Here is a 27,718-nt window from a genome sequence, read left to right as displayed (position 1 = left end):
GGTTCCCGACATCTATCACACGCCCCAGTGGTGTTATGTTTCTGGTTTGATATGCCACTGTATGTTTTACTCCTTACTTTACTGTAGGTCTGTTCTCCTCTACCATGAGAGAGCTGACCTCAGTGGGCCATGACGGACCCAAATGGATTGTTCTGGATGGGGACATTGACCCTATGTGGATTGAGTCACTCAACACAGTTATGGATGACAATAAGGTCAGAGTGAATGTCTGTCTTCTGATATTGTTTCCATTCTTCTACTGCTTGATTTTGCCCTTTATTTAATACGCCTTCATTTTTACATCAACCAAAAACAAAAACAAAATTGGACATACATTTCAGTGCCAGTCACTTTGCATTTTGCAGCTGCTGTATATATCTAAGCTAGGGCTGCACAGTATACCGTTTTTTTATCGGCATCGCAATATCAACTGGCGCAATATACACATCGCAAAAGATCTTCAGAGATTTTTTGTGTTAGTTGAAAGAAAATGTCTAAACTGCACTTTATAATATTATAATAATATTTATACATTATAATACAGTATGTCCCTCATATCTTGCATCCCTTATTTCAACAAATCCTCTCCTCTGTCCAGGTTCTGACTCTTGCCAGTAATGAGAGGATCAGTTTGTCCTCCTCCATGCGTCTACTCTTTGAGATCTCTCATCTGAAGGCTGCCACTCCAGCTACTGTATCCAGGGCAGGAATCCTCTATGTCAACCCACAAGACCTTGGCTGGAGCTCGTAAGACACACACAAGCACAAACACACATGTAAAATCGTGGACTTGTGCTTTGGTTAGCAGTGCCGTCTTCACTGTGTTCCCAGGTATGTGACAAGTTGGATAGACACCCGACAGGCCCAATCAGAGCGAGCCAACCTCACCATTCTGTTTGATAAGTATGTGCCGTACTGCCTGGAACAAGTCCGCTGCAACCTGAAAACCATCACTCCCATACCGGAAAACAGCATGGTGCAGGTGAGAGTACACAACACGCTCATTATGTATCTTACCTAGAGGCTAAAGAGTCTCAATCAATGAGTCACAAACCTTCTTAGCAGTGTTGTAGTCCAGTCATCTGTCGAGTCCGAGTCAACTCTCTAGTCCCCAGTGTTAGAGTCCGAGTCCAAGTACGAGTCACCAAAGAAGTCTGAGTTGAGTCACCATTACCTGAGTTTGAGTCTGAGTCGAGTCCAGAGAATAGCGACTCGAGTCCGAGTCCAGGACTCGAGTCGCTGCTTCTTAGTTTCTCCTCTATGTTGTGTTTTTGCACATTATCAAAGAGAGTACTCCATAACCGCCTGTTACGAATAAAAGTAGTCAGAAACATCATCCAACTTCCTATTTATTTAATGCTCGAGTCCGATTTCATGAATCCTCGAGTCCAAGTCGTCATTGCGCGAGTCCAAAGAAAATTGACTGCTTCTTAGTGTCTCCTCTATATAGTGTTTTTGCATATTATCAAAGGGAACAATGCGTTACTATGTATAGTCCAATCAGATGTATGTGTTTTGTCCAATCAGACACTGTGCTCCTTGTTGGACTGCCTGCTGACCGAGGACAACACTCCTCCTGACTCTCCCCGAGAACTTTATGAGATTTACTTTGTCTTCGCTTGTGTCTGGGCCTTTGGAGGGGCCCTCTTCCAGGATCATGTGTGTGGTGACCAAATGTTTGCTTAAAAAAGCTAACAAATTTTTATTGCAGCATTTTACTTTATAGATTATTATGTCTCATTATACTATTGCGTTTTCCCAACACCCGCTTCAGCTGAATGACTACCGTGCCGAATTCAGCCGCTGGTGGTCTAAAGAGATGAGAGCGGTGAAGTTTCCTTCACAGGGCACAGTCTTTGACTATTTCATTGACTCTGAGACTAAAAAGTTTACTCCCTGGAGTGAGAAGATGGAGCCATTTGAGCTAGAGCCCGATGTACCACTGCAGGTAATGATGGGCATGGTTGTATACAAAGAACAGAATTACTTGACATCATGTTTACACTCCTTACTGACTACATTGTGAACAAGCCGTTTCAGTCAGGTCATGCGTTGTGTGTGTGTGTTTCAGACAGTGTTGGTCCATACTCCAGAAACCATTTCTCTGACCTACTTCATGGACCTGCTGCTCCAGAGAGGCAAACCTATCATGTTGGTCGGCAACGCCGGAGTGGGCAAGACCATCCTGGTGTCGGATAAAGTCGCCAAACTGAAGGAGGACTACATGTTGGCTAAAGTCCCCTTCAACTACTACACCACATCAGCCATGCTGCAGCGTAAGAATAACAGGAATTTATAATATAAAAATAAATGGATTATTCGCACTTTCATGGCAGCAAAATACAGAACTTCCCTTTATTACTGGTAAGAATTTTGCTTGGTAAATAAGAGACATGTGTCACGGCATAACCAACCCTTTGAACTTGATTGCTCTCTCTACGTCTAGGATCATACCAGAGCTTGGTTGTGCTCGCACATTTGATACTAGGAGCAAACTGCTAGGTCACTAGACTGAAGGTAAAGGATTTTAGCCAACCTGGCTTCCAGACCCCGCGCCGTCCTCTGCTGTTATCCGCCCAGTGCGCTGCTCCTTCGGTGGGGCCCTCCGCTTTCGGCCTACTCGATCCTTTCCTTTGTCAACTTACCACGGCGTTGCCACTCGCTTGACAGTTCATTTATTATACATTCAAGACGTGGACTTAAATAACATAAACCTTGGGAAAAGGGAAAACGTTAGTACAAATCCAAAACACAATCCTTTTCAGCAGTCTCTCACTGAGCTGTTCCACCGCCAGATGTGGTCTCAGTCTCAGCTCCCCATTGTCTGCATTCCAGCCTTTCTTCACCTCGCTGGCCACAGGGAGACCACACCCACCCCAGTCCGGTGGCCAATGAAACTTACGCTTGTATTATGACATGACACATATTTTGTAGAGAAGTGCTGTTAACTGTCACATGTATAAAGTAATCTATAGAGTTGTTTTATAATTAATATATATTATATAACACATTGTGTAAATAAGAGAAAATCCCAGCTCCAAATGAGATTCTGACCCTGCCTTGTATCACAGTGTATATTTACATCTTGTTTTAATACCACACCGTCTTTTAAAATCCCTTGAATTACATAGCATTCCTTACAACACAAGCTTTTACTCTGACTTGCTGAGCTTTGAAATTGATTTATTCTTGTATTTATAATTCTCTTTTCCTGGTGCAGACAGATTTTGAAATCCATAACTCGCACTAGCACTGGCCATGATTTTTGATTTTTTTTGTCATTTTTATCCACTCTTCTGCATTCTATGGACCTCAGGTGTCCTGGAGAAACCCCTGGAGAAGAAAGCTGGTCGTAAATTTGCTCCTCCCAACGCTAAGAGACTCATCTACTTCATAGACGACCTCAACATGCCAGAGGTGGATGTTTATGGGACTGTCCAACCGCACACACTCATACGCCAGCACCTCGACTACAACCACTGGTAAATCTGAGACACAATAGGCTACACACACAATGATCGTATTTTTCATGAATGTACACAGTTACACACCTGTATGTACCTAAACATACTGTGCAGTGAAAACAGGTTATGCTGAATTGAATCTAAATAGACAAAACCTTTGTAGGTATGACAGACAACGACTGGTTCTGAAGGAAATACATAACTGCCAGTATATCACCTGTATGAACCCAACAGCTGGAAGCTTCTCTATCAACCCCAGACTACAGGTATGGCCACAGGCAAACATACACACACACACACACACACACACACACACACACACACACACACACGCGCGCGTGTGTGGATAAGTACAAAAAATACCTTTATCAGCCTTGCTCTTTCTGCTACAATTACTTTCCTTAATTAGCTTTTTAAACATTTTACAAGGTTATTTATTAAGTTGCAAATTAACACAGAATGGATTTAATCAGCCGTACAAAGCAAGAAGCAATTAAGTTACAAGAAATGATAAACAAGCTGAAAAACTTTAGAAAAAATTAGAGTGTCCTAGAAAGCTTATAACTAATAACAACATGAAATAATCTAATTCATAGATACATTCAGAAAGCAGTTTGACAGGGACCTTTTGTCTTTGGAGCCTATGTTCAGGTCCAAAGTCATTTTCACATCTCTCTTTTCTCCTTTCAGAGGCATTTCTCAGTGTTTGCGGTACATTTCCCGAGTGCCGATGCATTAGCCACCATCTTCTCCAGCATCCTGTCAGCTCACTTCCTTCAGGGAGGATTCAGCTACGGGGTCTCCCGCTCGGTCGGAACTCTCATGCAGGTACACCTACAGAATCGTTGCAGCATTTGTCTACATCAAAACCCGATTTCTTTGTTCAAATCCATTCAAATATTGGTCTTTCAATTTATCAGCCACTCTATCCATAATAATGCCCGTCGTTCTTTCTGTTCCAATATCTATCCAACCATTTCTACAACTATCCATCTTTTGGTTCTTCTTATCCAGGCAGCTATCTGTCTGCACCAAAAAATCAGTCAGAACTTCCTCCCTACAGCGATACGCTTCCACTACATCTTCAACCTGCGAGACCTCTCTAACATTTTCCAGGTAACACAGGTTCCTTAAATGAGGTATGGGTCTAGATAGATGGATGGATGGATGGATGGATGGATGGATGGATGATCGACGGACGGACGGACGGACGGATGCATGCAGTGCATGCTAGCTATAGCAGAAGCGACAAAACTTCTGCCAAAGAGAGTCCTTCTACACCTCAGAGTCCTGTATCTTCGGCCAAATGATAGCAATGTAGTGGATATAGAGGGTGATTGTTGTTGTTGTACATGGTGAGGGTTAGGCGTATGATGGCTCCATCATTCACATAAATACCCACTTCAGCTGTCAGCATATATATGACTCTATCTGTCAGAGATACCTGTTTTGTGGGGATGGAGATTTAACGTACTTTGTCGTTACGTCAAGTGTGCGTAACTGAACCACATGATTATTGATTCCATGTATGTTGGTGTGTAGGGCATCCTGTTTGCCCTACCGGAGAGTGTCCGCTACCCCATGGACCTTGTTCACCTGTGGTTGCATGAGAGCTCCAGGGTCTACTCAGACAAACTGATGGAAGAGAAAGACGTGGAACTCTTCAACAAAATCCTGCTGGACACTGGCAAGAGATATTTTGAGGTAAAAAGCAAGGAACATACAGAAACGTCTTTGTCTCTAAAATATTTAAAAAAAATGTACAATATTAGGCGACAAATGTCCTCTTTTTAATCAACACAGCAACACCCTATGGCACATCTAAAGGCCCTGACACACCAACCTGATAATCGGCCGCCGGACAGTCTGGCGAGGTCAGTGACTCAAGTCTGTTCGGTGTGTTCAGTGCCGTCGTCCGTCGGAGGAGCCGTCGGCCTTCATTTGGGCCGATTTGACATGTTGAATCGGAGGGCGGGCAGTCAGACTCAATAACCAATCTGATTGGTGGAGTGCTAGCCCGGAAATGACCAGCGGGATGAGCCTGACGAACGCCTCTCAAAATCTGACGAAAAATCTTTTAAACTGACCTTTGTCGATCTGAAATGAAGACCTATTTAAGGCCAAGGCCAATACAGATTAGCGCTGCCTGCAGTTATGGAGACGTATTACGTCTCGCGCATGCGCAGAACGTACGCTCAAGTCGGCGGCGCTTCGGTGTGTTCCGATGCACTTTTTGGACCTTGGGGAGCCGACTGATCGGTCCGTCAGTCGGCCGTCGGGTTGGTGTGTCAGAGCCTGTAGAATGTAAAAAGTACAGATGATGTTTCTAGGCAATGTGGAGAGCAGTACGTCATACTGTATTGCTGAAAATAATTGGTCTGTTTCTAGCCATTGCAGGGCAATTTAACTGTAGCGTGTTCAGTATTTTTTCTTGCCTTTTTCATATCGCCATTTCTGCCAATTTTCTCCAGGGAATAGATGAGTCCATCTTTATCCACCAGCCTTTGGTGTACTGTCACTTTGCCCAGGGACTGGGAGAGCCTCGCTATCACCAGGTTGGACACATTCATATATTACAGTCTATGATTTATACACACACAAGCTAGTTCCGATTTGGACTCCATGTTGCTCCTTTCAAGCATCCATTTATTCATTATTATCTGTGGTAATATAATAGGTGAGTTTAATTGTTTTTGACTTTAATCAATTTAGTATGTGGATTATCTGTAGCTCACATATTTGAAAAGCTTATGGCACAAATTCTGCTGTCACATCTAATCTGTCAGAAAATAAATGAGGATGAATGCATGTCATTAGCAAACTAATTACCTTTCTTTTCTGTGGGGGGTTTGAATTGAAAGTTAATCAAGTCAAGTCTTGATAAGAACTGCATATCTGGAAGTTACCACATAGTTACTTGCTGCTTTTACTCTAGAGAGTCAGATTTTTGTTTGTTTGTTTGCCCGTGTTGTCAGGCTTCAGACTGGGAGAAACTCCAGAAGACGCTGGCTGATGCTTTGGAGCATTATAATGAGCTGCACGCTGTCATGGACCTGGTTCTGTTCGAAGAAGCTATCCAGCATGTGTAAGACACACACGCAGAGACACTTGCACACATACACACACACTTTTATTCTCCACTTTTTGCATTTTTGTATTGTCAATGTTTTTACACTGTTTATATACTGTATGTATATTTTATGTTTCTTATATGTATTTTATGTCACTTGTGCCTTTGTGTCAGAGACAAATTTCTGTCACTCGTGACAAACAAAATTTGTTTTCTTATCTATGCCGTCTGCTAACATGCACAATGGAGGTTTTTCACGGATTAGCACATATGTAAACCACAGAGCATGCACACACTATTAATTGTGGTGTTTGTGCTCAGGTGTCGTATCAGTCGTATCCTGGAGGCACCCTATGGTAACGCCCTGCTGGTGGGGGTGGGGGGCAGTGGGAAGCAGAGTCTGTGTCGTCTGGCTGCCTTCCTCAGCTTGCTGGAAGTTTTCCAGATCACTCTCCGTAAAGGCTACGGCATCAATGACCTCAAGGTAAAATGCGTTTACACACATGCATGCCACAATAGATACCAAAATGTCACTCCACTGTTCGAACCAAATGCCAGATTAACCTGTAGCATGCCTTATTTATATGTTCTTTGTGCCCTTTTCTGCAACCACCTCATCTCCAGAGTGATATAGCAGCTTTGTACATAAAGGTCGGGGTGAAAAACATTGGGACAGTGTTCCTTCATACAGACGCCCAGATTCCAGATGAACGCTTCCTGGTGCTCATCAATGATATGCTGGCCTCAGGTTTGGCTACACTCAGCTAGGATGACCTTTTCTTTTGATGAGCAAATAATTCCCGCTTTAGTGTGTAAAAAGCTAGAATGAGCATACTTTTTTCTAGGTGATGGAAAAGACCTTTTGTGCATGAATTTATAGTGTCTTTTGTTTTATGTATCTCGAACAATCTTCACACTGTAAAAGTGTTCATATATTCAGGCCACCTTTCTATAATGGTCAAGTATTGTTTTCTTGAATCTATTTTTGAACTGTATAATATAATGGCTCTGTTTGATGTCATTGTTTAGACCATTCCACAAGGTCACCCCACAAACTGAAATACACATGCTTTTAAGAGTAGTTCTTATAAGATAAAGCGTAGTTCGTACAATCATTTTTTTGTTAAATTCAACCAAAAATTGCAAATTTCATCAGCCAAATAGTTTTTTCTCTCAACACATTGTACATAGGTTGGATACATACGTACAATAGTAAGTGGTAGAGCCACAGACGTAGCAAAAATGTATCAGACTTATATTTTTCATTAACCAGGTGGTGCATGGATGATGATAATTCAATTCCATGTTACACTGGCTAGCAGAAGCACTATAGGATGGAGAAAAAAAAATCTCATTTTAATGTGCATACTTTGTATGGCCTTTTGAGTAATAGCAGCTGGCATACAGTACACTGTTACAGACTGTTACTGAGCAATAGATCTGAGCCCATGTGGCATCCAGAACCTAAAAGGATAAACTGTGCCAATCAGCACTGTTGTGTACTGTAAATAGAGACAAATACACATTTTGAGCTTGCATTGTTTGTGTTATTTAGGGGATATTCCAGACCTGTTTAGCGATGAAGAGGTGGATATGATTGTGACGTCGATCCGGATGGAGCTGAGAGGATTAGGACTCATAGATAGCAGGGACAACTGCTGGAGCTTCTTTATTGAGAGGATACGGAGACAGCTCAAGGTCTGAAACGTGTTATGTGTGATATGGTATCAAAGTGCAATATGATACCTGCTTTATTTAAAGTGCTCATATTATGCTTTTTGGCTTTTTCCCTTTCCTTTATTGTGTCATATATTTTTTTGTGCATGTAATAGGTTTACAAAGTGAAAAAGCCCAAAGTCCACCCTAAAGGGACTTACCATCTCCAACAGAAAACACTGTTTACAAACTGCTCCAAACAGCTCTATTGTAGTCCAGCCTTTACTTCAGAGACAAACGTGGTCACTTTGTAACACACGTTATAATGCTCGCCTAGCTGCTAGCGTGGCACGCCCTCATACTCTGCTTCTGACTGGCTAGTAGTCCTTACCTAGCTACTGAGCATGTGCGACTCCCAACAAAGATGGAACAGAAGTGCGATGTCTCACTCTGTAGCTAAAACAGAGAGCTCAACACACAGGGTGAAAAGAGGAGCTGCAGCAATGTGCAGTACAACAAAAATATGGTGTTTTTTGAAAATGAAACCATGTAAACCTATTCTGGTACAACCTCTAAATACAATTATGAACCTGAAAATGTGCATAATATGAGCACTTTAAAACCCAGTTTCTCATATCATTGATTATAAAATACCCCCACCCTCTTTGTCCTCCAGGTCGTCTTGTGTTTCTCCCCAGTCGGGTTCACGTTGCGGACACGGGCACGGAAGTTTCCAGCTCTGGTGAATTGTACGGCCATAGACTGGTTCCACTCGTGGCCGCAGCTCGCCCTGCAGTCTGTCAGCACTACATTCATAGAAAAGATACCTGGACTGGAGGTGATAGCACATTCACTTATAAACACATCTCTTCCGAATGCACCTTGGCTAAGAAGTTAATGGTTATTAAAAAAAAAGAAAAAAATTAATAAAAATTGCAACATTCCCAAATCACATTTTTTCAGGTACTTACAAGTACGCAGTTTAGTCAAAAATCACTTTCCCATCTCTACCATTAGAGGGTTGGGTTGGAGAACTTTTAGATTGGGACCCTCTGAACCGGGTTTGATATCTAAATTGTACCTCACGATTGAGTCATCTCAAGGAGCAATGGGGTAAAGATTTTGGAGCTGAAATTTCAGAAGATGTTTGGCAGTCTACAATTGAACGAATCCAATCAATCTATCTGTGTGAGACTTGGATTACTACAATTAAATATAATACACAGACTCCATCTCACTAAAAGCAGACTTGCCAGTATGTTCCCAGGAATGTTCTTCTATGTGATTCTTGCTGTTCTATATTTGTACCTTTGTGGTTGAATGCACTTTTTGGAAGTTGCTTTGAATTAAAGCGTTAGCTAAATGAAATGTAATCTAATGTAATGTAAATCATATTGACTTTCTTTTAAATATTGACTACTTGATACCTAAATCCCTGTGTGTGTTTATCCGATGCAGCCAGATGTGCGGGCATCTATCAGCGAGTTCATCTCCTACGCCCACACCAGTGTCAATGAGGTGAGTTGTTGCAAAGCACCATGGGTGATAATAACCACTCCTGACACCTTCTCTGACATCATCTCTCGGTTTCTTGTTTAACCACACCGTGCAGGTGAGTGTCAAGTACCAGCAGAATGAGAAACACTTTAACTACACCACCCCAAAGAGTTTCCTGGAGTTTATGAAACTGTATGGCAACCTGCTGGGGCAAAAACGCACAGAGCTGACCCAAAAGATGGAACGGTTAGAGAACGGCCTACAGAAGCTGCAGACCACTGCCTCACAGGTCAGATGAGATATATACAGTATATATTTGCACGGATATAACATAATGTATGAAATCCAGATTATGAAAAAAAGGAAATGTGGGTAACACTTTATTTGAAGGGGATGTGCATAAGACTGACATGACACCGTCATAATTATGACATGAACATGAAGGAGTCTTTTTAAAAGTCTTTGTAAAACCCAACCACTTAATGAGTTTAATGTAATGTTAACATATACAGCTAAATAGCTTCTTACAGTTTGAAAATTAGGCCTGCCATGACATATTTATGACAGGTTATGTTGTTTAATGTCAACTTGTCATAACACAAACGTCTCGAACAATGCTAATGTATTAACGTCTCTTAATTTACCGGATGACACTTAATTACAACAGTCATGAACATTTTTAAAGGACCCCTTCATGTTCATGACAGGTGTCATGTCATAATTATTACCGTGTCATGTCAGTCTGACGCACACCCCTTCAAATGAAGTGTTACCGAAATGCGTCAGGAGACGGCAAGAAGCCACAGGCTTATACCCTAGAAATCTAGACGCACCCTAGCGGCAGCAAATGTAATTTGCAGCCAGGGTCGTCTAGCAACTCTCCGTTGGCTTGCGAGCTGGAAAAACCAAACTCTAGTCAGGCCAATCACATTGTGTATAGAGTCGGTGGGTGGGCGTAACATAATGACAGCAGAGTTGCGACGGTTCTGCGTGAATTCCCTGCTACTTGAAAACAAAGACGATGGCCGCTGCTGCTGCTGGCAAACAGCTGTCTTTGGAATCGGCTTTGGTCGCGACTCTGGAAGACTTGGAGACGTGTTCGGAGTTTTGCCGACCGGATACGGCAAAAGTTTAATCTATCAACTAGCGTTGCTCTGGTTGGTTGTAGCGCTATCCTATTGCGTGCAGAGGGAATTTGAAAGACATCCGTTTATCCCGCCCCTCGGATTGAGCCCTGCCAATGATGAGTTCCCAGACCCAACATCTTGATGTGGGTCTGGCTTGTCAGGCTAACAGGATTATACAACAGGACAAAAAACAGAAAAGGAAATCTGTCTTGCCATTTTCATGTTTTTACATCTCTGTCTCTTCCGGTCTGTCTTGCTTAGGTAGAAGATCTGAAAGCCAAGCTAGCGGTGCAGGAGGTGGAGCTGTGGCAGAGGAACACAGACATAGAGGCTCTCATAGATAAAATAGGACAACAGACAGACAGACTCAACCAAGAGAGAGCTGTGGCAGATGCAGAGGAGCAAAGAGTAAGACATGAAGTCCTGGATCATCAAAATGACGTCACATTTCATGCCACTTCTTCAGCTTGCAGTATATGAAGACTGAAGGACAGAAATCTGCTGAACTTGCAACAATCCAGTTGAAGTAAAGTGTAGACGTCACACATTTTTGTTACTTTTTTTTTTCCAGGTGGCAGCAATCCAAGCTGAAGTGACCAAACAGCAGCAGGAGACTGAGGACGACCTGGCCAAGGCTGAACCTGCCCTACAGGCAGCCAATACAGCCCTCAATACACTCAACAGGGTGAATCACTTGTGTACACATAAATTCAGAGACCTGAATCCTGTCAGCACAATTGGTTTCTTTTATTTGGTTTATTTTATTTAATTAAATTTATTTTATATGACCGCACCTCTAGCGGTGAAAATATAATTAAGGTTGCAAGATTGGCTCCATCCCAGCCCACCAAATAAAAAAATGTGTGTGTGTGTGTGTGTGTGTGTGTGTGTGTGTGTGTGCGTGCGTGTGCGTGTGCGCGTGCGTGTGTGCTGATTCCAGTTGAACCTGACAGAGCTGAGGACGTTCCCCAACCCTCCAGCTATTGTCACCAACGTCTCAGCAGCTGTTCTGGTGCTAATGTCTCCCCAAGGCCGAATCCCCAAAGATCGCAGCTGGAAGGCTTCCAAGATGGTCATGAGCAAGGTGATATTTTACAGTGACGTCTCGCAGTTGTTTCTTAGATTAACGGCTGGCTGCCACAAAGCCAAGAAGTCCATCATCACAAATAAATTCCCTAAACTGCTGAAATAACATTGCATCACATTTAAAATGACTCACTGTCGTTTTATTCCTCGCCCCTCGTTTATATTTATTGTGAATCTATTTTCATATTTCTTGTAAAGTTGTTGACCGTTGATTACTTTATCTATTTTACTAAAAGTCTGTGTTTGACTGAATGTTTTATACCCTCTATAACTATTTTACGTTCCGTGTGCTGCTGCTATCCTGGCCTCTTGTAAAAGAGATTTTTAATCCCAGCGAGGCACTACAAAGTCACTACAAATACAAAACTGAAAAAGAGATTTTAGCACTTAACACTGTCTTGCATTAGACAGTTGCCAAAATGTGTTTGGTTTGTTTGTGTGTATTAATCGAAACACAGAAATGAACCAAGGGAGTCCTGGGAGAAGCAGCAGGCAAAAACCAATTCCAAAATAAGAAGAAAGGTATCCAAAAAACCAAGGGAGTACAAAAACCAGGGACATACAGAACTGACACGGGGAAAGGACACGAACACACACAAACTAACCGGGCAAGGACACAAAACGATCTGACACAAGACAAAGGGAACACAGAGGCTAAATACAAGAGGTAATGAGCAAATAAGGGACAGGTAAAAAAAAAAACAGGAAAACAGAACATAATACAAAACAAGACCATAAATTACACAATCACAGGGAGACAAGACATTGAACCAAAATACCAGATACAAATTAGAACAGAAAACAAAGCAAAAAACCACTTTTACTATTTTATTTCACTTCTCAATTGCTTATTATTTAGAATTCAAAAAGCATGCAGAAGTATTCCATATGGAGATTGTGAGGTGACACCATTTTATGTAATCCACACACACACACACACACACACACACACACACACACACCTGCGCACCTCTGCACATGCAGGTGGATGACTTCCTCCAGGCTCTGGTGAACTTTGACAAAGAGCACATCCCCGAGGCCACGGTGAGATGTGTGAAAGACGAACACCTCAGCGACCCAGAGTTCAACCCCGAGTTCGTACGTCAGAAATCCTCGGCTGCTGCGGGGCTCTGCGCCTGGGTGATCAACATCATACGCTTCCACGAGGTGCACGCGCGAACACCAGCTGCCATACACATTTAGGGTCATCCAAGCTAAGCCAGTGTGTAACAACGTTCAGTGTACAGCACTGTGTTCTTGTTCTTTGATTGGTTCTTTTCTGTTTCCCTAACTATTGCTGCCCTGGATAGATTTTTGTAAGTACAACTCTGCTTTGTTGTCTTTATATTGTAGGATTTTCAATATACCATGTGTGTGTGTGTGTATGTTTATATTTTATGTGATCATATAGCTTGAAGTGTTTTGTCATGTCACTGATGTTAATGTCATACTGTATATGATAGAAAAGGTTATGGCAAGTTATGGTTTTGTCTGAAAGAACTGCACGGTATATTTTACTGATTGAACTACACATGCACTTCTAAATGTAGATAATTGTATTGCATTCCTAGTGGGCCCATCGGAATAATGGATATTTTTGGGGTCAAACTGTGTGTGTTTGTTTTGTCCACAGGTATTATGTGAGGTAGAGATGAAGAGGATGTGTCTGTCTCAGGCCAATGCTGATCTGGCTGAGGCTGCTGAGAAACTAGAGGTCATCAGGAAGAAACTCGCTGTATGTCTGTTGAGATCATCGCACCTTTATATGTCCTATATTCTTTATTTCTTTGTCTTTTCTCCGTTGTTTTATTTTTAATTTTTTGCATTTGTACATATATTTAGATTGCAGCCTGCAGCAATTTCTCTTAGAATTCTGTTTTATTATCTTGTTGAACTACCGGTAGACCTTACTGAGCACATTCTAGACAAAAGTTAAGTTGTTTGTTTTTTGACATTAATTGTCAGGTCATTTACAGCCTGCACATAACATAACACGAGCTAAGTTTCCATCCACTTGTCAATCGCATTATCTGAAGTTCGGTAAAACAAACTCAAGCGAATAAAGCTGGTGAAAGTGTGTTTCCATCCAACGGCTTTAAAGCGAATAAAAACCTGTGCGTAATGACGTCACATGCTGTTTTGCGGTCAAATTGGTATATCGAATTGATTTGAGACATTTTAAGGTGTTTTCATTCATTTTCGCACTGAATCGCACGACATTCAAGCTAACGTTCGCGAACAAAGTTTTGCTAGACAAAATGGATCGTGCCGTCTGCCAACAAATGATCAACATTGCACAAGTTGTAATCGTGCTTATGTGCCAGCTGATAGCGACATATCAAGCTATAATAAGAAAACGACGACGCTATCAACACATTGCTATGATGATGCAGATGCACGTAAACACCCAACGACGACGGAGGCGGCCTGTGGTGTGGGAACGTAGCGCTCCAAACAGTTCAGGGAGATCGTGGTTCAGAGACACTTCACGGAAACCCTTTGGTTTTACATCTGTCTCTGTTGACACTCGCCATGTGTGCAAACAGAGCGGAAAACCTGGGCGGAAATGAACTAAAACTTCTTCTTCTTCGTTTTGTGGCGGGTTGCAACCATAAAATTACCTAAAACGTATTTCAAATCGCAATTCATTATTTATTCAGCAAATAACGTTTCCATCAGCGTTTATCGCATAAGCCGTATATCGATCAAGATAAAATCCGATGAGACCGAACGTATTTCCTTTGAGTCGATATTCATGAAATTCAATCAAATTTTACTGTTTCCATGAGGCATTTTTCATTCGATATCAATTCGGATAAAAACGTGTTATAGAATGGAAACATAGCTAGTGTCAACAGATATTTTATTTAGGAACATCTATGGCAAAGTCATCATACTCTCTCTCTCTCTCTCTCTCTCTCAGGAGCTGGACAGTAACCTGGAAATTCTGACAACAGCATTTGAGAAAGCCACATCAGAGAAACTGCGCTTTCAGGAAGAGGTCAACCGCACTAACAAGACAATAGAACTAGCCAATCGACTGGTCAAAGGACTGGAGGTGGGCACGGCAGTGACCAATGGGAGATCGGTTTGATTCATGTTTTTTAAAGTTGATTTAAGACATTTTGTATTAGTGCACTGCGTTCTATACCAAGTATTTGGGGAATTAGGGGGTGCTTCCTGTGTAATCTAACTATTTATCCAAGAACCTCTGTGCGTGTGTGTGTCTCCCGCATGCGCAGTACTGCAGCCTGGGCGGGGAGTTGCTACATCCCTAGATCATGTCTTTGCAGTGCTCGATGGTGTTTTAAGCCCCCCAACATCGACTTCGAGGCAGCGCTGCGAACGTCGACTCCAAGGCACCTAACCCTAACCTCAACCCTTTCCCTAACCTTAACCATTACCTAATCCTAGTGACTTCCAGGCAGCGCTGCCTGGAAGACGACTTTGGGGGCTTAAAGCACCAAACACCCTTCGCAGTGGGCTACCAGTGTCATGCCAAAAAGTGATCATCTGCCCAAAACTGTTTGCTGTCTACCCTACATGCAAATTATGAAGTTAATCGTACACAAACACATTAGATGAACGCCCAGGCTCTTGGGCTCTCCAGCCCGTTGTTTTGTTGCCGCGGTTGCTCACATTTCTCCGGCCGTTCGAACCGCTTTAGCTGCTTCCCCAGCAGGCTGAGCCTGCTTCCTGCTTCCCCCGCCCGGGCCACAACGCGAAGGGGCGACGCCTCTCATGAGATGATTGAACTGCGCTTATAGTGAGATAAAGTAGTGAAGAAGAAAAAATACTGGAAACCAAGCAATTGGCCCGTTCCAAACAGGCACAAGCTTCAAACGGGCACTGCACTAGTACATATAAATATGAAAAGTATCTTACTGTATGTATACTATGTTTCAGAGTGAGAATGTGCGCTGGGCCCACTCAGTGGCTCAGTACCATGAACAGGAGCAAACTCTCAGTGGGGACCTCCTCCTAACCGCAGCCTTCATCTCCTATGCCGGTTCCTTCTCCAAGAAGTACAGGAGAGAGCTGCAGGACAACCTCTGGATGCCTTTCCTGCGCAGCCAGAAGGTACCAATCTTACAATGAAGATATATTTTCTTAAATTACAAAGCTATGTTTATATATTATATGAAAAGCTGTCACTCCTTCATCTCCATATACCCCTTCCTCCCTTTCTCATTCCCACAGCTGCCTGTCCTTACAACAGGATGTTATTCTTAGGTTTCCGTGATAACATCTCTTCCTATTTTCTCTTATTTTTCATTTCTGCATCAGATGCCCATCCCCATGACGGAAGACTTAGATCCAGTGTCAATGCTGAGCGATGATGCGATGGTGGCCCAGTGGAACAATGAAGGCTTACCAGGAGACAAAATGTCAACTCAGAATGCGACCATCCTCACAAACTGTCAGTAGTGTGGCAGTGCATATACAAATACTATAATACTATATCACATCCCCATAGGGGTGATCATAGTCCCTTTCTCACAGACAAGACAAAATGTTCAGCGCTAGGTTTGCTCAACAATATGTTCAAATGTCCGTGTGTATGTGTGTGTGTCATGTGTGTATCACTTCAGGTGAGCGCTGGCCTCTCCTCATTGACCCTCAGCTGCAAGGCATTAAATGGATCAAGAGTCGCCATGGCAGCAGCCTCAAGGTTGTCAGTCTAGGGCAGAGAGGGTAAGTGTTTTCGAATTCCACTGATATCATCCTCGGGTAGAGATAAAGGCTCTGAATACCGACCTGCTCTGGACTGGAAATGCTGCTTTTTATATCTAATGCTCTCGTTATCAGCAGCACTATTATTTTCTTTATCTGGTAGAACTGAGAGCATTTGTGTAAATATTTGAGATTTATTTATTTAAAGAGCCCCTATTATTCTTTTTTTGGGGGGGGGGTTTCCCATCTTTTAGAGTGATATATAGTTTTTTGGTGTATGTAATAGATGTATAAAGTACAAAAAAAACACATTTCAATCCAAATGGAGCTTTTCTTTCCCACAGACACTTTTCTCAACTGCCTATAAACGCCTTGCTCGAATGCCAGCCCAGTTTTTCATATGTGCTGCCCATAGGTAGCCTGGTTGACACCAGACCCTTCTCAGTTGTAACTGAGACTGACTTGCAGAGCAAATCTCAAATTTGCCGGAAGTTCGTCAGGGTTTTCCCAGGCTAGCCCATATGTGCTGCCCGAGCAAACACAGCCCGCCCAGTGGCTTGTTTGAATTTGGTTGACCAATCACAACAGAGTGGGCCAGTTGTCCAATCAGTGTTATGGTTTTGGTGTTTTGTCTTGTCTTATCGTAGTCTGTTTTCTGTCATGTCTTGTTTCCTTCTGTTGTGTGATTATCAGTCTTGTTTTATGTTCTGTTTTATTTTGATAGTCTGTTCTCTGTCTTGTCTTGTCTAGTTTTACTCCCTGTGTTTTCCCGCTCTTGTGATTGCCTGATGTTTTCCACCTGTTTCCCAGCCCTTGTGTCACCTGCCTCTTGATACCTCGTTACCCTCTGTATTTAGTCTTTGTGTTCTCCTTGTCCTGTGTCAGATCTTTGTATGTTGTTTGGAGTGTCTGTTTGTCGTCTACCCTGTTGGTCTCGGTGTTCCTGATGTTTTGCCTGTTCCTGTTTTGGATTCTTCCTGTTTTTGTTGGATTTTTGCCTGCTATTCCAGGACACCTTTTGTTCATTGGATTTCATTTCAATAAATCCTTGAGATTACTCTTGTTTCTTCCATCTTGCATTTGTGTCCTACATCCCCTGAAACTCCTGACAATCAGAGCAGACTGGGCTTTTGGGGAAGGGGGGCTTAGAGCTCAGAAAGAACATCAAAGCATGTAATCTATTCTAGTAGACCGCAAGAGTACAAAGTACATAAGAGTATATGACACTGAAAAGGAGTATAATAGGGGCTCTTTGAAACAGGGACAGTGCATATTAATGAACATTTATGTAAATATGCAAGATTGTAGCCGGTGGATAATTTACATCTTTAGTCCCTTTGGCAGACTGATGTTAAATTAACAAGTTCCAACACAATAAATCAATAACAAAAATAACAGTAAGATGTTGTTTTGTCATGTATTAATGTTAAATGTTGTTCCAGCTATGTAGATGTGATAGAACAGGCTGTCGTGGCAGGGGATACTGTCCTCATAGAGAACCTGGAGGAGACCATTGACCCTGTTATTGACCCTCTGCTGGGGAGACACACCATCAAGAAGGGAAGGTAGGACACCAAACGGCCATTTGTTCCTCTCAGTTTTCTGCCCTCTCCTCTCGCGCTTTACACTTCCTCCCTCTGTACGCTCTCTCGCAGTTGTATAAAGGTTGGGGACAAGGAGTGTTTCTTCCACCCAGGCTTCAGACTGATCCTCCACACCAAGTTGGCCAATCCTCACTACAAGCCAGAGATTCAAGCCCAGACCACTCTTATCAATTTCACTGTGACCAGAGATGGTTTGGAGGACCAGCTGCTGGCCCAGGTGGTGAACCAAGAAAGACCCGACCTCGAGCACCTCAAGGTGGGCTCAGTTAGTTATTAGGGTACTCTTTCCCTTTAGGATATGGAAAATGGGTGTTGGTGCAGCTATCTTAAATCAGAATGCTCTTGGCAGTGTTGTAGTTGAGTCACCTACAACTGTCGAGTTCTAGATAAGTCTTGAGTCCCCAGTGTATGAGTCCGAGTCACCAAAGAAGAGTTTAACTGAGAGTCCAGTCACCAATACCTGAGTTCGAGTCCGGGTTAAGTCTTGAGTCACCAAAGAAGAGTCTGAGTCGAGTCACCTCTACCAGGGTTTGAGTCTAAGTCCGAGTCCCCCACTCTGCCCCTAATTGAAACAGTTACAGACTAAATGTGTATCAATATCCTACATCAAATTTTGATGACCTATTACACATGTAGTTACAAGTAGTCAGAAACTTCTTGAGTCCGATTTCATAAAACCTTGAGTCGAGTCACAAGTCCAGAGAAGAGGGACTTGAGTCGGACTCGAGTCTGAGTCCAGGACTTGAGTACTCCATCGCTGACTTTTGGACTTGTCAACACCATTGTTTTTTCCATTACAAGACACTGTATTATAATAGTAGAGGCGGCAAAAAAATAAAAGTATTTTAAGATTCAATAACCGCTTTTACCAATTAACATTTTTCATTTTAATATCCAGTTATATCCAATAGTGCTTGTAATGTGTTTTGCTGTTGTTGCAACCTCTGTTTAGTAGATAAAAGGGAAAATACTGCGATGTACAGTAAGCAATTCCCCCCCAAAATGATCCAATTGATTTTGGGTAATTGATTTCATTTATTATTCTAGCTAAGACACTTGTTATTTATTGTGTATGCTATTGTGAGTCTTCGTTCCTTCATTTATTTAACATGCTTGAATGACAATAAACTGAATATGAAACCGGTTTGTGTAAACCGCCTACAGAGTGAACTGACCAAACAGCAGAACATGTTCAAGATTGAGCTGAAGCTCCTGGAGGACGAACTGCTGACCAGGCTGTCTGCGGCAGAGAGTAACTTCCTGGGTGACAATGAGCTGGTGGAGAAGCTCGAGACCACCAAACACACTGCTGCTGAGATCGAGATGAAGGTAACAGCGGGAACGTGCTTGCTTAGTTGCCATATAGCCTGAATTGAATTGAAGTTCCGTGTTTTGCATCTTTTTAGGCTACGTTCAGACTGCAGGCAAAAGTGGCCCAAATCTTTTTTTGGGGGTCAAGTGACCAGGTCAGACTTCTTTTTTTCAAATCATATTTAGACCAATTCCACGTGGTCCTGAATCAGACCCAGGTCTGATTTCTTTCAATGCGGCCGCAGTGTGAACAACCAAGGCGGGTTTAATGCAACTTTGACGTCAATCTACATCGACATTTGTCACTGTGAAGCTATTCACAACGCAGTCCCACCACTCCAGGCTTCGTCTCTGCGTCCACACAGACCTCTGTAGTGAATTTGTAGCCATAACCCAGCAAAAGGCCAAAATAGCCAATTTGGCTCTCTTTCTCTTCATTCTTCTCCTCAGCACCTGCTCATTAATGTTACGGCTGCCATCACACAAACATGTTGAAATAAAAGCGAAAATGCTTACTTCCTCCATAACCTCCCTAACTTTAGTGCAACAGCGTGCTGCGTCTGATGTCATTGTTATTGTGAGGTAATGTGAACAGCCAAAACAAAAATCGGATCTGAGCAAAAATATCCGAATTAAACATTAAGACTTGCGGTGTGAACGTAGCCTTATACTCCAACATGTACATGTTCCATCTCTTTTTCTGTCTTTCCCTCCATCCCTCATTCCCAGGTCCTGGAAGCAAAAGTCAATGAGGTGAAGATAAACGAAGCCAGAGAACACTATCGTCCCGTTGCCGTCAGAGCTTCTCTCCTCTATTTTATCATGAACGATCTCAACAAGATCAACCCCATGTACCAGTTCAGCCTCAAGGTAACCAGAAGGGAAAGTTAAGAACAGAGTGTCTTGCATCGCCAGCCCTATCTCCACAGCGCTGTGGAATAAGGTCTGGCTACATCACACATACATTCTAGGATAGGAGAAAAAAAACCCGCTCTGGGTTGTTTGCATTTCTTTAAACCAATCACAATCGTCTTGGGCGGCGCTAAGCTCCGGGCGCTAAGCTCCGGGCGCTAAGCTCCGGGCGCTAAGCTCCGGGCGCTAAGCTCCGGGCGCTAAGCCGGTGGCTCTGCAAAAATAGTCTCGGGAAAGAACATGTTTTGGTGGAACATTTGCACCCGGCAAATTTACTCCTACCAGTGTATTGCCGTGTATATTTTGTCCGTAGCATATCCCCGCCAATTGGTCCCAAAACATCCCAGTTAGAGCGTAAATGCCGTAAACATATTCTTTGTAAATCTTTACAATTATTCCCCGAAAGAACCAAGCAGGCCTGCCTTGTTGCAACGATGCAAATTTTCTTCAAAACTTGCCATTTTAAGCCTTAGCTTGCTAGTTCGAAGTTTGTTATTGTTTCCCGGGGGGAGAACAGAGTTTAGGGCTGCAACTTACGATTATTTTCATAGTTGATTAATCTGTTGATTATTTTCTCGATTAATCGAATAGTTGTTTGGTCTATAAAATGTCAGAAAATGGTGAAAAATGTGGATCAGTGTTTCCCAAACGCCCAAGAGGACGTCCTCAGATGTCTTGTTTTGTCCACAACTCATATTCAGTTTACTGTCACAGAGGAGAGAAGAAACTAGAAAGTATTCACATTTAACAAGCTGGAATCAAAGAATTTTTACTTTTGTCTAAAAAACAATTACTCAAACCGACTAATCGATTATCAAAATAGTTGGCGATTAATTTAAAAGTTGACAACTAATCGATTAATCAATTAATCGTTGCATCTCTAACAGAGTTTGAGAACCGCAACACAGACTAAAAGCAGACAGCAGATCTAACAAATTGAATTAGAAAGATGCAGACACTCACATTGACCCTGTGTTATAACTTGTGTGTGAAATCTGTGATGACGTTCTCCCTCTTGTTCTCAGGCCTTTAACGTGGTTTTCCACAAGGCGGTGGAGATGGCGGAGGCCTACGAGGATGTGAAGAGCAGAGTCAACACGCTCATAGACTGTGTTACCTACTCCACCTTCAACTACATCAGCAGGGGACTGTTTGAGCGAGACAAGCTCACCTTTACTGCACAGCTAGCCTTCCAGGTGTGTATGTGTCCATGTCAGTGTAAGGGAGTGTGTGTGTTTCGTCCCTGACTGTGCTCTTTCTCTTTTAGTTGCTCCTGATGAGTAAGGAGATAGATGCGCGAGAGCTAGACTTCCTGCTACGTTTTAACATTGACCACAGCTACATCAGCCCCCTCGACTTTCTTTCCAACTCAGCGTGGAGCGCCATCAAGGTACACACACACACACACACACACACACACACACACACACGCACACAGACATCAACACAGGTTTTTGCTGCAACACATGTTTATACCTGATGCACACAAACACACAGAAAAAATGTTAGGATGTCAGTCCTATGGACACTCACATGTATTTCTTACAGCTACTGTAGATGGATTCATCTATATGTAATGTATACCAGGACAGTATCTCAAACAACTATACTTACATGATTTTTCACGATCACACACACACACACACACACACACGTCCCTTGTCTTTGCCCAGGTGATGAGTTTCACTGAGGAGTTTCGAGGTCTGGATCGGGACATTGAAGGCTCTCCTAAGCGCTGGAAGAAGATGGTGGAGTCGGAGTGTCCAGAGAAAGAGAAGTTTCCCCAGGAGTGGAAAGGGAAAAGCTCCCTGCAGAAACTCATCATGATGAGAGCCCTGAGACCAGACCGCATGACCTATGCTCTAAGGTTCGGAGGTTGTTTTTTTTTTCCCCCTCTTGTGTTTATTTCTTTTTGGATTATTCTCTTTTCTATCACCTGTTCCATAAACCCAGACTAGTTCTGCCCCTATTTGCACACTTGTAGGAACTTTGTGGAGGAGAAACTTGGTGTGAAGTATACAGAGGGCCGAAAGACTGAATTTGCAAAGTCCTTCAGAGAAAGTGGTCCAGCCTCACCTGTGTTCTTCATCCTCTCCCCTGGAGTGGACCCGCTTAAAGATGTGGAATCGCTGGGTACTGTAAACAGAGTAGCACAGACTGCATGCACTCACACACAAATACATACTCACACACTCGTACTGTTTTTGCACGGACATTAAGTGCTCTTTCTTTACTTGTGCAAAGCGATGTTTCTGTGTTAAAGAAGTGTCTCTCTTCAAGTGGAGAAACACCCCATGTCCTGTTTGTGCTCTGCTGTTTTACTGTTTGAAAAAGAACTGAAAATATGGATCACTCTGTTGAAAAGGTTTCAGTCCAAAAAATGATTGTGAAAACTGCTATGTATTTCTCAATAAAAGAAGTGTCCCTGGTGGGCTTTAAGAAAATAACATCTTTACTATATATTGCCAATAGCATTGTAGTGGAATGCTGGGAAAATATTTAGGAGGAAAGGCAGAAAGAACTTTCAAAAAACCATGAAATGATTAGTAAGGATAAAGGATGTATTTCAGTGGGAGTATAATCACATGGACATTTTTCCCATAGGGAGGTTTTAATTAACATCAACACATTAAAAATGCTTTAAATGCAATCTTGTGTGTTCCCAGGAAGGAAGTTGGGTTTCACTATCGACCTGGGGAAGCTTCACAACGTGTCGCTGGGCCAGGGCCAGGAAGATGTGGCTGAGGTTGCCATGGAGAAGGCTGCCAAGGAGGGTCACTGGGTTATACTGCAGGTCTGACTGGAAGAGAGATGAGTTTATTCTGAATATATTTTGAGAGAAAAAACTTCAGATAGAAATATGTGAATGACACAAAAATGTTTTTTAAATAATTGGGAATTATTTAAATGAAAAGCTAATATAATAAGATTTTTAACTATAATTAATTACTGATATTCTAGTCTATATCCACGACGTTCAACTTCCGGGATTGCTCCGGTGGTGCCGGAAATTGCGTTGGCATTCTAAACTCCGGTGGATTTCTGAGGACTATGGTTAACTGCTCCTCAGATCTCTGCAGGGTAAATCCAGACAGCTAGCTGGACTATCTGTCCAATCTGAGTTTTCTGTTGCACGACTAAAACAACTTTTGAACGTACACACGTTCCACCAAAACAAGTTCCTTGCCGAGGCTATTTTGCAGCGTCGCCGTGGCTCTGTCAGGCGCTTAGCACCGCCCATGATGATTGTGATTGGTTTAAAGAAATGCCAATAAACCAGAGCACGTTTTTCTCCCATCCCGGAATGCTGTGTGGACTAGCCAGACCCTCCTCCGCAGCGCTGTGGAGGAAGGTCTGGCATTGCGAGACTACTGAAACTCTAAATACTCTCTGCCATGCCTCAAAGTTCACACTGCCGCCCTTTGTACTGTACACTGTTATCCCGAATAAGTTGACTTTACTAGAAATTTGTGTGGAAACCCGTTGCCTTAAACAGTTCTAAGTTTTTACAAAAGGTAAAACTTAACAGGTCAAGTTGTATTAATACAGACTAGTAAGGTGATGCAGTAGACAAATCAAGTTTACATCAGTAGTAAACCTGTTTGAGTCGTGACTCACTCTGATCTTTCACCCGACTCTTTAAATTAACTCATGAGTCACGAGTCTCTAGGATCATTAACTCGGATCAGTTGAGTCCTACTACAATTCAATCTAAAATGACACAGCGCCACACACAAACCTCTTGCAACATTAGCTACTACTAGTCCTAGCCATCTTAGCTGCCAAAAGCTTTATAACTTACAATTTCGTAGGCAACCACAACTCCACAAGTCAACTCAAGCGACTGTGTGAGCAGAGACAGTCCGAGATAACTTCCCGACCCGCAGACTCAGAGCCGGAAACATTGCAAGCTCGCAGACCATGGGACTCACTCGAGAACTCATGAGTCCTCGATGACTCATGAGTTCTCGCATGAGTCAGTCAGTCGCGCGAATCAGCCGGCTAGTCGCTCCTCGAGCTCAGGGTAAAGCAAATCCACAACAAAAGCTATTCTTTCACTTCTGAAATAAATGTAAATGTTCTGCACGTAGCCTAGCTAGGCCTACTGTAGGTTTTGGTGTATAAATGTAGTATGTTAAAATGCAATTAGGTAGAGCAGACAGTCCGAAACATTGCAAGCTCGCCTCGGCTCGCCTATAAATTAGGACTGAGTTTCCTTGGCGATTTAGCAATACTGACTCAAGTGACTCGCACAACCCGGATCAGTTGAGTGAGTGATTTAGAATAACCCGAATCCTTAAAAGGAATCGAGTTTGCCAGGCCTAAAGTAGTCATTTCTAAACATCATTACTAAACACATTTACTTTCGTTGGAATATAATAAGTAAGAAACATTAAGATTTACTTATCAAAATTATAGCAAGGAATCAATCTATTAAAACATAGTTTTTTTTTCTTTTTAGTGACAGGTAGTCAGTTAGTCATGAAAGTTACGTCAACGTGGGGGGAGGGGCGAGCTTGCTCTGTTATGTTTGGAATTTACCTGGAACGTCAACAGAAGTGACCATGCAAGAACTCAGAGTGCACCTCTAACATCCTTAGTTATCTCTGCCTAATATGATCTGTGCACTGCATACTTAAGCTGATTATTACAAACAACTAATGTGATTTAGTAACGAATATGGTTTTTAACAAAACTTGAAAGATTGAAAAAGTTGAATTACAAATGGGTTTGCAGTGTACTAGATTTTGACGGTGTGTTTTCATTCTCCTCCCTGTAGAACATCCACCTGGTGGCTCGTTGGCTGGGATCACTTGAGAAGCTCCTGGAGCGCTGCTGTGAAGGCAGTCATCCGGACTACAGAGTGTTTATGAGCGCCGAGCCCACACCAACACCCCAGGAACACATCATCCCACAGGTAGAGATGCAGTGAGGTCATCTCAATGCATCAAGCATAAACACAGAATGAATGTATAGGCCTGTAACAATTAGTAAATAATTGTCTAATCGCATTTTTATTTTTTTACATAATCGCCATTTCTTTGTTTAACCGCAATGAACTGCTAACATTTGCTAAGATCATAAGAGGTATGACAGTTTTATGTTCATTTAAGAAAAAAAAATACAAAGTTTTATGATAAAGAGGCGTGGTTTACGTCATAGGCCGTGTACTTGTGTTATTACATTATCTCGGTCACATAACAGTGATATAACCAAAAGATGTATGCTGGAATTCATTCAAAGATTGAATTTGTTTGCAAAAGTAATACATGAATAAATATTTTTAAATTGAGACTGAAAGAGACAATTATATTGTTAATCCCAATATTCCAATGATTTGCGAGACAATTAAATGGTACAGCAACATTTTAAATTGTTACAGCTCTATGAATGTAGGCTGTCAGGTGCCTTTGCTGTTCTCATGTCACTCAGTCATGTTGTGTAATATAATAATATAATATTTTGTTCTATACTTGTTAGTTTATGTTTCTTTTCCTGTGTGTGTGTTATGAAATGTTTTAATATTGTCCGTAATATTGTCTGATTTAATGTTGTTTTAGGCTATACATCAGCTAATGGGGGATCCTTATAATAAACTAAACTAAATGAAATTCTACAAGTAGTAGGGTCATTTTTCTATCGTTATATGTTTTCCTCAGGGCATTCTGGAAAACGCTATTAAGATCACCAATGAACCTCCCACAGGCATGCATGCCAATTTGCATGCTGCTCTGGATAACTTTGACCAGGTGAGTGTCTAGCGTCTGCTTGGTGCTAGTAGAGCCTATCTTTTTATTCATTGATTCATCTTTCCAGGACATCCTGGACCAGTGCAGCCGTGAGCAGGAGTTTAAGACCATCCTGTTCTCTCTGTGTTACTTCCACGCCTGTGTGGCGGAGAGGAGGAAGTTTGGACCCCAGGGTTGGAACAGAAAGTATCCCTTCAACACTGGCGACCTGACAATATCAGTTAACGTCCTCTACAACTACCTGGAGGCCAATGCACAGGTGAGATGCGTCGTTGGTGCATGTTGGTGGTGGAATTTTCCGGAAACACCATGTTGTTGTAGGATGAGACTAAAGGGAGAGCTTAGACAGCATCGGGCCATTCATAGGTCACAGGTCAGGGGACGAGGACATTCGGCCAGTCTCTATTAACCAAACCTGTTCATATATAATTATGTTTGTCTCTCTACAGATTCAGGGAATCTAAGCAGTATGATAAGGGAATGTTTTGTCTCAGGACTGTCTCATTTTGGAGGTCGGTGGGCCAGCCACACTTTAGCATTCTTCCGAGAGAGAGAGAGAGAGAGAGAGAGAGAGAGAGAGGCTGAACTAGGCTTTAGCATCTGTGTTGTAGGCGACTGCAATATCTTTGTTTACCTTAAAGGTTCAGCAAAAACGTAACGCCTAATACACCTTCAGGAAGACAGGAACTTCAGAAGCTGGGATGGCACAGCACAATAACACATTGTGGTTAAACTGTACTGCCTGCTTAAAGGTGCTGTAGGTAGGATTGTGAAGATCCAGGACTTAACCAAAAAATTGGAACATCTACAGCTTCTCAGTCCCTCCCCCCTTTCTGCTAAAGCCCAAAACGGTCTCCTAAGCCCCTCCCCCCATAAGGGAGAATGAATGCGTGTGCATGAGCAGTGATTGACACGCAGTTAGTCAATTGACTGTTCATTAAATGCTCTTGTGTAATTGAAGTCTCCCAAACCTTCTTCACGTATGTGAAATGATTTGTGCTGCTGTCCTGAGTTTTTCCTTAACACATGTGAGTGTGCCACAGCATGATGATGATGATGATAAAGGTAATGGTCGTATTAGCTGTGATTTTTGCATAATGATTATGATGATGAAGGTGCCATGGGAGGACCTGAGGTATCTGTTTGGAGAGATCATGTACGGAGGACACATCACTGATGACTGGGACAGGCGGCTCTGCAGAACATACCTGGAAGAATACATGCAGCCCAACCAGGTGTGTACGTTTTGTTCATGAGAGAGAAAGACAAAGTGAATGTCTGGCTGATTGGGGGTGAGTGTTGGCACACTCAGCTGTGTTCTAGCACAAGAGGACTAAATGTGAACTGGCCTTGGCACAGACAGTAAATGGCTGCCAGATGCCAAGTGTTTTTGGAGTGCAGACTTGGACAGTTTTGGGATGAGAATTAGCAGCAATTGGGCTAGTTTTGAGCCAGACACCGCACATGCAAGCTAAAGAGTGTCTGGCAAGCAGACGTGCCAGATTTAGGCCACCGTTGGATCAAGAAACTTTGGCAACCTAGGTTGGGACAATTTTAATGTTTTGTA

At 42.5% G+C, this 27,718-nt stretch overlaps 1 protein-coding gene across 1 annotated transcript in view; it reads left to right on the top strand.

The window, feature by feature from the left end:
- dnah9l (dynein, axonemal, heavy polypeptide 9 like) overlaps window positions 1-27,718 on the top strand; it is a 58,204-nt gene that overhangs the window by 27,923 nt on the left and 2,563 nt on the right. Inside the window, exons 41-81 of the mRNA XM_078263529.1 lie at window positions 88-215; window positions 599-747; window positions 832-982; window positions 1,528-1,659; window positions 1,775-1,948; window positions 2,072-2,276; window positions 3,317-3,482; window positions 3,628-3,730; window positions 4,155-4,292; window positions 4,479-4,580; window positions 5,007-5,168; window positions 5,936-6,019; window positions 6,440-6,549; window positions 6,856-7,018; window positions 7,159-7,282; window positions 8,090-8,232; window positions 8,867-9,028; window positions 9,649-9,708; window positions 9,803-9,976; window positions 11,076-11,222; window positions 11,386-11,499; window positions 11,755-11,898; window positions 12,885-13,073; window positions 13,534-13,635; window positions 14,824-14,958; window positions 15,807-15,980; window positions 16,188-16,320; window positions 16,493-16,595; window positions 18,017-18,139; window positions 18,230-18,434; window positions 19,343-19,507; window positions 20,219-20,359; window positions 21,427-21,597; window positions 21,669-21,791; window positions 22,075-22,268; window positions 22,386-22,534; window positions 23,068-23,195; window positions 25,182-25,319; window positions 26,062-26,151; window positions 26,219-26,410; window positions 27,267-27,386. Of these exons, the coding sequence (XP_078119655.1) occupies window positions 88-215; window positions 599-747; window positions 832-982; window positions 1,528-1,659; window positions 1,775-1,948; window positions 2,072-2,276; window positions 3,317-3,482; window positions 3,628-3,730; window positions 4,155-4,292; window positions 4,479-4,580; window positions 5,007-5,168; window positions 5,936-6,019; window positions 6,440-6,549; window positions 6,856-7,018; window positions 7,159-7,282; window positions 8,090-8,232; window positions 8,867-9,028; window positions 9,649-9,708; window positions 9,803-9,976; window positions 11,076-11,222; window positions 11,386-11,499; window positions 11,755-11,898; window positions 12,885-13,073; window positions 13,534-13,635; window positions 14,824-14,958; window positions 15,807-15,980; window positions 16,188-16,320; window positions 16,493-16,595; window positions 18,017-18,139; window positions 18,230-18,434; window positions 19,343-19,507; window positions 20,219-20,359; window positions 21,427-21,597; window positions 21,669-21,791; window positions 22,075-22,268; window positions 22,386-22,534; window positions 23,068-23,195; window positions 25,182-25,319; window positions 26,062-26,151; window positions 26,219-26,410; window positions 27,267-27,386 (5,810 nt within the window). The remainder of the gene's footprint in view (window positions 1-87; window positions 216-598; window positions 748-831; window positions 983-1,527; window positions 1,660-1,774; window positions 1,949-2,071; window positions 2,277-3,316; window positions 3,483-3,627; window positions 3,731-4,154; window positions 4,293-4,478; window positions 4,581-5,006; window positions 5,169-5,935; window positions 6,020-6,439; window positions 6,550-6,855; window positions 7,019-7,158; window positions 7,283-8,089; window positions 8,233-8,866; window positions 9,029-9,648; window positions 9,709-9,802; window positions 9,977-11,075; window positions 11,223-11,385; window positions 11,500-11,754; window positions 11,899-12,884; window positions 13,074-13,533; window positions 13,636-14,823; window positions 14,959-15,806; window positions 15,981-16,187; window positions 16,321-16,492; window positions 16,596-18,016; window positions 18,140-18,229; window positions 18,435-19,342; window positions 19,508-20,218; window positions 20,360-21,426; window positions 21,598-21,668; window positions 21,792-22,074; window positions 22,269-22,385; window positions 22,535-23,067; window positions 23,196-25,181; window positions 25,320-26,061; window positions 26,152-26,218; window positions 26,411-27,266; window positions 27,387-27,718) is intronic.

The sequence above is a fragment of the Sander vitreus genome, chromosome 12 (assembly GCF_031162955.1).
Source record: "Sander vitreus isolate 19-12246 chromosome 12, sanVit1, whole genome shotgun sequence".
NCBI classification, from domain to species: Eukaryota; Metazoa; Chordata; class Actinopteri; order Perciformes; family Percidae; genus Sander; species Sander vitreus.
This window is presented reverse-complemented; position numbering and strand designations above follow the sequence as displayed.